This window comes from Musca vetustissima, unplaced genomic scaffold (genome assembly GCF_032173495.1).
Source record: "Musca vetustissima isolate MV318-11 ecotype Yass unplaced genomic scaffold, APGP_CSIRO_Mvet_v1 utg83279, whole genome shotgun sequence".
In the NCBI taxonomy this organism is placed as follows: Eukaryota; Metazoa; Arthropoda; class Insecta; order Diptera; family Muscidae; genus Musca; species Musca vetustissima.
The window spans coordinates 45169-55897 of NW_026886445.1; the positions used below are offsets into that span (position 1 = coordinate 45169).

At 36.2% G+C, this 10729-nt stretch overlaps 1 protein-coding gene across 1 annotated transcript; it reads right to left on the minus strand.

Moving 5' to 3' along the window:
* Positions 1-236: 236 nt before the first annotated feature.
* Positions 237-10477, minus strand: LOC133333957 (pickpocket protein 11-like). Its single transcript, XM_061542267.1, has 5 exons — positions 10308-10477; positions 9941-10246; positions 9078-9532; positions 8846-9014; positions 237-591 (listed from the first exon to the last, which is right to left on the minus strand). The coding sequence occupies exons 1-5, from the start codon at positions 10475-10477 to the stop codon at positions 237-239; spliced, it is 1455 nt and encodes a 484-aa protein (XP_061398251.1).
* Positions 10478-10729: the final 252 nt, after the last annotated feature.

Genomic DNA, 10729 nt, shown 5'->3' on the forward strand with positions numbered 1-10729 from the left:
ACCCCCATGCATTTTGATTTTATTGACACCGTGACAGGATGACACTGACCGATATTAACAATATATAATTAGCTTCCTAATTACAAAAATAAACAAATGGTAATTGTTTTTTTTTTTATTTGTAAACGTATAGTTTATTAATTAATTTTTATATTTTAACATACAAAAAATCCTGTGTATAATTTCCATAGCTTTTCCTTTAGTCCACGCATCAACTCTTAACATTAACACTCCACTCAGTATGGACAATTTGCCCTAATTTGTAAAAATGCTTCGATGCGCCGTTGCCTTTCCCTTTCCTCCTCCTCTTTACGTTTCTTTTCCGCCTCTAATTGTGCCTTTCGTTGTCGCCGCTTAATGCGATAACGTATTTGTTTTTTGGTCAACCAATTACAAGCTGGGCGCACGAATACAAAAAATATCATTTCAAATCCTGAAACAAAACTGTAGCCCATGTGGAGTCCCGTTATGCCGCCAAATGTTCCAATAAATGTCAACCAATTCTCATAGACGTCAAAACGTAAACGTTCCGCATACAAATTGGCATAGAAGACATGCAGAACAATGTGATTGGTCACGTTGATATTTTTGCTGAAATAAGTAAATGCCAAAAAGATTAATAAATATACATTTTTAAATTAAAAAAAAAATAGTGGATATGGTGAACCAAGAAAATTTTCCATCAAAATCCTATCAAGATTTTACAAAACTCGTGAGATTTTCGGTATTAACAACGGAATATATCGGTCCAAGTTCTGGTTTAGTACAAATACAACATTTATGCCCCATTTTCGTTATTTTGGAGGTTTTGGTTGCATTTGGTAAGCAAGAAAGAGAAAATTTCAATAAAGACATAGCTACCACAAGTCAAATTTTGCGTCGATTTATGCATGTTCGTCAGTCTGTTGAAATCGAGGTAGAGCTCGCGAAATTTAATGTAAGGAGCCACCTTTGGTTTAGTCCCCATATAACGGCACCTCCAATTTTTCTGTTTTTGTGGTTACATTTTCCAACCAAAAATCCACATTTTTTTACTTTAAAGATATATTAAGAATATTTTGTTGTGGGACCAATATACGTTTCAATTTATTGAATAATATTTTGAAGGGGCCATTTTTATACCCTACACAACTATGTTGTCAGGGTATTATAGCTTTGTGCAGCCCCAAAAGTTTGTAACACCGCGAAATATTGGTCCTAGACCCACCTTTAAGTATACCGATTGTCATATCTCGACTAGCTGAGTCGATCTAGACATGTGTGTCCGTCCGTCCGTCTGTCCATTATAATTTGTAAACACGATACAGGCCACAGTTATGGACCAATCTTCACGAAATTTTGCATGTAGGATGGGTTCTGGCCAATGAAAGAAATAAAGAAATAAAGAACAGTTAATATTTAGGGGATGAAATGGACCAACTACTAAATTTTTGTCGGTTTTTCTGGTCGCTCCAGAGGCCGCAATTATGTCGCGAACATCGTGAAATTTTACATGGAGAAGGGGATCGGGCCAAAGAATAAGCATGCCTGTTTTGATAAGGATCGGTCAATATTTAGCGGGTCAAATGGACCCCGACTTTTGTGTGAAAAATTACAAATTTTGTATTCTATTGCCTATATATTTGCCCCTGAAGGACATAGACCCGAGAAGTTGATTGTATATCCAAGAGGAGTGGTTGACCTTTAAATTGATACCAATTATATGGTCGTACGTATTCAGATGTGGGAGTTACACTTAAATATTTACAGGTGCTTACGTATTGAGATATTATTTAGTAACCCATTACCACACTAGAGGGCGGAAATATGGTGCTGGTCGCTCTGAAATTTTCCAGTTGTGGTCAAGGACAACGCCTAGTATTTTCGGCGATGATCAGATAATAATTTTCGGATGTAGTGGACCGAAGACTTAATTTTTTGTTTTTTTTTCGAGTTCCGTGGAAGTTGTGTAGGGTATCGTATGGTCGGCCCCGTCCGACTATACTGCTCCGCTCACTGGTTTATGAATACTGACGCGTGGATATTTTAAGGGAATTTTTTATGAAACTTATGGATACATGAATTTCTTAGAAGCTTGGTTTTTTATGACATGGAAACATTCACCGGAGAATCCACAGAGTCATGATATGCATGTTGAAATTACCGTTAAACTCTATATATTTAAGATAGAGTTTTGAAATGTTGCACCCGAAGAGTATGATCGTGGGATAAATCGGTACATGTTTTGGGGTTGCATATTCGGTATGTTGGGCACGTTTGGCTGTAACTTGGAATTTTGAATTCACGTAACCAGAGGGGGGCCGGAGGGGCTCATTATATAGCGATTAGTGTGGTAATGGGTTTCTATTACCACACTAATCGCTATATAAATAGCCCCTCCGGCCCCCCTCTGGTTACGTCGCTGGGGTGTAGTGTTATATGGGGGTTACCGAAACAGTGATTCTGTTGAAAAACGCGTCTAAAACTCACAAAATACCGAATAATGGGGGGCTACCTTAAAAAGTTGACCAACATTGATCATTTTCGGTAGGAGGGAACCAAACGTATGGGAATGGGAATCAAGCGTAGCAAATTATAGCCAATTCGATTGAAAAACGTGTACAAAATGGATCAACAAATTTATTTTTGTCTTTTTTCCTGTCCCTCTAGTGATCACAATCTGCTATAGAAATAAGCATAGATGTTCTCGGTCAGTATTTGGTGGGTCCAATGGTCCAAGACTTTTGTGTGTAAAATTAAAAAAAAAATAATCCGCAAAACGAAGAACGTGGAAGGTGACTCTATATCAAGGAGGAGTGGTTGACATTTAAATATATACTAAAAATTATGAAGTATAAACTCGGATGTGGGAATTGAATAAAATATCGTGTCGAAAGTTACAAAATGTTTAAAGTTACAGCTGACACCTATAGTTTTCGGTAACGACTGGTAAATATTTATAGGATAAAAGTCCGAAATCCATGAAATTTAACCGGGATATGGATCTGAGCAACAAATGATCAAACCCTTCTACATTGCTATTATTATTAGAGGCACAAATATGGGCAATTGTCAGGGCCGCCAGATTTGACGATTTATCTTCATTTTAACGAATTTTGGTCATTTTTATTAATATGGCAATGTTTGGGTTCTGTTTGTTATGGCAACATCAAAAATGTATAAAGCGAATGAAAAAAAGTCGGCCGGGCCGAACTTTGGATACCCTCCACCGTAGATATACTGTCAGGTACTAAAAATGGAAATATAGGGAACATATCAAAAAGTGGACCTACACCGACATTTCTAAAAACGGATTAGGTAAACCAAAATGTAAACCATAATATAAAATTCAGAATTTTTAATGGATAATTATACCCTCAGCCTTATGGCTAATGAGGGTGTATACACTTTAACACGGTGAAAATGTGCCTCATAGAAATATTGGTTCTAGACCCCATGTTTCTTTGGATGAAATCCGTTTCAGAAAATTTAGATTTCATCCAAACTTTGCCCATCTTACAATTTCTTCCAAACTTAGTTCAAATTCGATGATGGGGAATATCGATCCAATCCTTCTGGAACCCCCACACAAGGGCTAGGTCTAAATGCGGCTGTAGTTCATTATCGAACCTTAAGTTTCAATTTTTTATCTCGATATCCTTCCAGGTGAAATGATTACAACAGAGTCTTACAGTACGTTTACATTTAACCGGATTTCGTTAACCCAGTGGTTTTCAATTGTCATTTCCTTTGCATATATATCAAATAAATCCTCATAAAGTAGGTTAACCCGGTAAAAAGTTCTAATGTACAAGGTGTTTTAGAACCAAACTCAAAACGCGTAATAAATCAGAGAACTATTTATACCCTACACAACTATGTTGTCAGGGTATTATAGCTTTGTGCAGCCCCAAGAGTTTGTAACACCGCGAAATATTGGTCTTAGACCCACCTTTAAGTATACCGATCGTCATATCTCGACTAACTGAGTCGATCTAGACATGTGTGTCCGTCCGTCTGTCCATTATAATTTGTAAACACGATACAGGCCACAGTTGTGGACCAATCTTCACGAAATTTAGCATGTAGGATGGGTTCTGCCCAATGAAGACCCCTATTGTTTTTGGTAAAGATTGGTTAATATTTAGGGGATGAAATGGACCAAATACTTAATTTTTGTCGGTTTTTCTGGTCGCTCCAGAGGCCGCAATTATGGCCCAAACATCGTGAATTTTTGCATGGAGAAGGGGATTGGGTAAAAGAATAAGCATGCCTGATTTGATAAAGATCGGTCAATATTTAGCGGGTCAAATGGACCCTGACTTTTGTGTGAAAAATTACAAAATTTGTATTATATAGCATATATATTTACTCCTGAGGGACATATACCCATGAATTTGATAGTATATCCAAGAGGAGTGGTTCACCTTTAAATTGATACCAATTATATGGTCGTATGTACTCGGATGTGGGAGTTACACGTAAATATTTTCAGGAGCTTACGTATTCATATATTGTTTAGTAACATATTGCCACAATAGAGGGGGGAAATATAGCGCTCATCGCTTTGAAATTTTCCTTGAGGATCCAGGTATGGTCAAGGACAACGCCTATAATTTTCTGTCATGATCAGATTAAAATTTGGGATGAAGTGGACCCAAAACTAAATTTTTTGTATTTTTTCGAGTCGATCTATAGGCTACAAACCGAAAATCACAACACAACACACGGTGAAGTGAATCTGGACAAGTAATTAGAAGCGCTGTACAGAATATTGGGATATTCGGAAAATATGTCAGTGTAAGGAAGATGTGCTGTTGATCTCTAATCGGTCTAGAGGGTGCAAATATCACGAAATATTGATCAGGCTCGAAATAAACATACGCAAAAGTTAGAGTTCTGTGGTAGTTGTGTAGGGTATCCTATGGTCGGCCCCGTCCGACTATACTGTTCCGCTCACTGGTTTAATATACAAAATTGCGTTATATGGGGACTACCCCAAAAAGGGTGAATATTAATAATTTTTGGTAGGGGGATTTGTAACCTTATACGGCTACAGAATACCAAATTGCAGCAAATTCGGTTGAAAAACGCGCTCAAGGACCCAAAAATACTGAATATTGGGGGTACCCTTATATGGGGGCTATCCGAAAAAATGGACCTATATTAATATTTTTTTGTAGAGAGATTGGGTACCTATTAAGAACTCAAAATACTAAATTACAGCTAATTCGGCGGGAAAAAAAACGATCAAAACCCCCAAAATACTGAAAATTTTGAGGTACCGTTATATGGGGGCTACCAGCAAAAGAGGACCTATATTTATCACTTTTTGTGGGACATTTAGTACGCCATAAAGACCCAATGTGGCAAATTTCAGCGAATTCGGTTGAAAAACGCGCTCAAGAACCCCAAAATACCGAAAATTAGGGATACCCTTATATGGGAGCTATGCCTAAACGTGGACCGATAAAGCCCATCTTCGAACTTGACCTGCCGGCAGACAAAAGACCCCAAAATTTCGGCGATCTATCTCAGTTCGTTTAGACGCTAGAGTGATTATAACAGACAGATAGACACGGCTATATCGTAATAGAATTTTACGCTGATCAAGAATATATATACTTTATAGGGTCGGAAATGATTATTATTTTAATATACAAAATTAATATTGTGCCTCGTCTACAACTTCAGTAGTGTTGGCGGGTTATTTGGGATACCATTTGTATTTTGTTTTTGCAAAATAGTAAGGCTTAATCCCAGTTTGTTGTTTTTATAAAAAAACAACTATTTATTAGTGGGGAATGTATGGCAAAAATCTTTCAAACACAAATGTCTCTTGTGACAATTCGAAGTTTTTACGTTACCAGCGATACGACCCCAATGAGAAGTTCGTTTCGTTGGCGCCTGACTTCGTGGTCGTCACTTTGTGACGAATGCACATAACGTTGTTGTTGGTATTGCTAGTTAAAGCAATAAACCAAACAGTATGACCGTGCCTCGTCTACAACTTTTTTTTATAAAAACAACAAACTGGGATTAAGCCTGACTATTTTGCAAAAACAAAATACAAAATTAATATTTTTTGTGGAGACATTTAGTACGCCATAAGAACCCAATGTAGCAAATTTCAGTGAATTTGGTTGTAGAACCCCAAAATACACTTATATCGGAGCTATGCCTAAACGTGGACCGATAAAGCCCGAACTTGACCTGCCTGCAGACAAAAGACGACTGTTCATTTAGACGCTAGAGTGATTACAACAGACAGACAGACGGACATGGATATATCGTCATAGAATTTTACGGTGATCAACTTTCGGAAATGATTATTTCGATGAGTTACAAACGGAAAAACAAAATTAATGTACCCTAATGAAGGTTTGTAACGTTCCACATATATATTTGAAGATTTAAAAGGGAAGAAAAATAATTTGCAAAATTTTTTGTTGTTGTTTTTTTGTGATCAAAGAAAAGTCCTTAATTTTGATGGCGGGCATGATAACTTCTCACTGGTACATCGGAATCCGAAAATTCCAATGGTGTTAGAAAGAGTACATGTCTGGCTCTCGTATGAACTAGGATTATTGACTTCGCACAACAATTAACAAAATGGCGGAAACAAAAGGAAACGAGATAGACACATGGTTCCTTTTGAGAATATGCATAGAATCACTTTCTAAGTCGATTTATGCATGTCCGTCCGTCCGTCCGTCCGTCTGTCCATGTATTTTTGTGAGCAAAGTACAGGTCGCATTTATGATCCGAATTGTATGAAATTTGGCACAGCTCATTTGTTTGGGCCAATGACGAACCCTATTGAAATTGGGAAAAATCGGTTCAGATTTAGATATAGCTCCCATATATATATTTAACCGATTTAATGTAAACGGTCCCTATATATCTTTCGATTTGCACGAAATTTGGTACAGCCTAATCATTTAGGTCTAGAATGATGTATGCCAAGTTTCGTAAAAATCGGTCAAGATTTAGATATAGCTCCCATATATAGTTTCGTCCGATTTCATGTAAATGGTGCCCCAAAGTCCCTATATATCTTTCGATTTGCACGAAATTTGGCATAACGTATTGAATTAAGCCTAGAATGATGTCTGCCAAGTTTCGAGAAAATCGGCCCTAATTTAGATACATCTCCCATATATATTTTCGTTCGATTTTATGTAAATGGTGCACCAAAATCCCTATATATCTTTCGATTTGCGCGAAATTCGGCATAACGTACTGACGTGAATCTAGAATGATGTCTGCCAAGTTTCGAGAAAATCGGTCCAGATTTAGATATAGCTCCCATATATAGTTCTTCCGATTTTATGTAAATGGTGCACCAAAGTCCCTATATATCTTTCGATTTGCACGAAATTTGGCTCAACGTACTGAATTGAGCCTAGAGTGATGTCTGCCTTGTTTCGTGAAAATCGGTTCTGATTTAGATATAACTCCCATATATAGTTTCGTCCGATTTCATGTAAATGGTGCACCAAAGTCCCTATATATCCATCGATTTGCAGGAAATATGGCATAACGTACTGAATTGAGCCTAGAGTGGTGTCTACCAAGTTTTGAGAAAATCGGTCCTGATTTAGATAAAGCTCCCATATAGTTTCGTCCGATTTCATTGATTGACGCACCAAGGAACCAATAGGAACAAAACGTTCTGAAATTAGTATAACCTAACTTGTGACAAGTTTGTTTGAAATCGCTTAATATTTGGATAAAGCTTCCATATATATTTTCGCCCGATTTCAAGTAAATTGGGCATCAAACTGCTCATGTTAGTCAGATTGACATCAAATTTTGCACAACTTACAAAATTGAGAATATAATTACGTAGTTGCGTTTTCTAGAAATACAGATATAGATATATTTGTTTGAAGTCGATTTACATACTTTTGTCCCATTGTAACAAACGAATGACATGTTTATGGATAGATCTAGGTAGATTCAAATTTAGATAAATATCACATATTTTATTTCATCCAATTTCATGTTAATAGTCCTGTTTAATATACCCATAGTGGTGAAGGGTATCATATAGTCGGCCCCGTCCGACTTTACTACTTTCTTTACTGGTTTCAATCTAACAAAACCTACAAATTGTTGACCTTTAATCTAGATTTGGTGAAATAATGATCTGAAAAGTTAGGATAAAATTGGATTTTTCGTTTCGATTTCTGGGGACCTCAGAAGAAGGTGCCTTGAATATAATTAAAAATCTCCAATCATTGGATATTTTAATTAAGTTCCATTCGACGGGATTTTTAGATATATACCTCTTTGATGGTATAAACGTGATTATTCCAAACAGGGGATCCTGGAAAAGTGGTTCCTGTCCTCTGGCTGGTCTATCAATAAATAATATGGTGGGTCCGAAGTGAAGAATGTACTGGGAGAATATAACGAACATTGTAGCGTTTTTTATGTACAATATCTTAGCAATTACGAAAGTGGTCGAAAAAGTGCTTATAAGCTAGGATCGGTGACTATATATGTTGATAACCGGGAGGTACTTAAGGCTTACAATAAATTCAAAAGCGGTTCATGACTGTAAATTTGTTCTGCATGACTAACGACAAATTGTTAAACTTTGTAAGGTTCCTGATTGAGGGAACTGAACGGCAATTTCTGTAGATGTCCAGCGCTAGACAGCAAAAAATATTTTGTTTTGTCAAACATTTGACTTGGTTATGCTAAAGTTTGGATGAAACTTCCTATGAGAATTATCGTTATTTGGTCCAAAGAAACTGGGGTTCTAAAACCTATATTCCAACGGGGCATATTTTTGTCTAATAAGCTTATATGGTATTTGCATGACATATAGTTTAAAACTGGGCAACTTTATACTTACAAAAATCTTAAATCAGTTAATGAATATTCGCGATTCAATTTTCCCGAATCCTCAAAGGTTGAATACATATTGAAATCGCACAAAGGATAACAATCACAGATAAGGTGTTCGGCATAATAATTGTTCTTATAATCAGCTCTTTCAGTTTGTAGCACAGAACTATAGAGAACTAAAATTAAAAACCTAAATATTTTAATTTAATTTTAATATATATAAAAATATATTCCCTTACCTTTATACTTCAAAACACATTCCCTTTCCTTGAGGCCACAATATGGCCACTTCTCCCTTTTCGGCCAGTATGGCAGAGTACAACGACATTTTTCATACAGCTTCTGGGAACGACATTCCATTAAACAATTCACTTGGGAATAGGAACGAAAATGAAATAGTTTTCGTTCGTTCGGTAAATAACAACGACGTGATGGTAAATTTAAACTGCTTATATAGTCGGTAGATCGGGTTTGCTGTGGTGTTATACGAATATATTTTACTGTTCCAGGTGTTACGATACTCTCCAAACCATTGGTATTTGTGAAATCATATGCATCTCTGATGAATACCTTCAGACCGGCAATTTTTCGTTGTGTCAAATGATAATCTTCCAAATCGGGATTTATTAATACAGTTAGACCAGTTTGAGCACCACAACTGGTAGTATATTCCTCATTGCTTTGAAAATCAATGCTGTAAATTAATCGAATATGTTATTTATGACACAAATGGAGAATAAATTGTTCTTGCGGAACTTCCCTATCGGCAACAGATCATGCAAACATCTTAAAAGTTATCCGGCGTATGGATTTTTTTCTTTATAAAAATCTTTATTCACTTTTGTATGGTTTCATACTAATGGTACAATAGTATGAAATCGTACAAAAGTATGTATGTAGATCTAGACCGATTTAAGAAAATTGTTTTGATATTCATGAAATTTGTACATTATTTCGTAAAAATTGTACCTTTCTCACGATTAAAGATTTTTACTCGCATTCTATGAGATCTTGTACATGGAAATATAAACTATGGACTTATAAAAAATGTCATTAAAATTTTTCTCTGTGTAATAATTTGCCAATTAAATACACTGAGTACCTTTTATCATATTTCAATTTTCCCATATGTGCATTGAAAGAACAACACATTCCCGATAAGGTGGGCACTTTTTGGAATATGTTGTGACAGCGTTCGTGACTACCCTTCCATTTACAACGTTGCAATAATGTTTCGCAGTTTGGGGCTATTTCATCTTGTAATTCAAACAATGTAATGTTATTCCTTTGGAGTAATAGGTCCAGTTGGTGATATTCCTCGTTGGTTGCGTTTATTGTTTGTGTGGCATAGAGAACCAAACGAAATAAGCGAATCAATTGGGGTTTGGTTAAATTACTATTGCGTTGACTAGAAATAAAGAAATCAACGTTTATAAATATTTACGATTTTCTTTCCATCTGAAACTTACAATCTTTCAGCCATTATATTGACTTTTGTTTTTGACATTAAATTCATGTTGCAAATGGTGACCGCTGGAAATGGTATAATCCATGTGGGAAATTGTGTACTCTCCGTATAAAGAATTGTGGGTGTATTGGTGTTCATTAAATGTGACAGTAGTAGAATAAATCCAGACATTGCGATGGCCACAAATATTACAAAACACCAAAATGCCCTTTGTGCCGTAGTAGAACCAACAAAATTGATGAAGCCATGTATACTGGCCATTTCACAATAAATTTCAAATCCAGATTTTCGTTTACACAGGCCATCATCGTTGCGTGCCCTTAAGAAAGATAGAAATTTTGGTAATTTCAATGAACCCCAACGCCTTCTGCCATATGATGTCTTATGACGCCATTTGGCTATTAATTGTTTTATTCTGCGGAT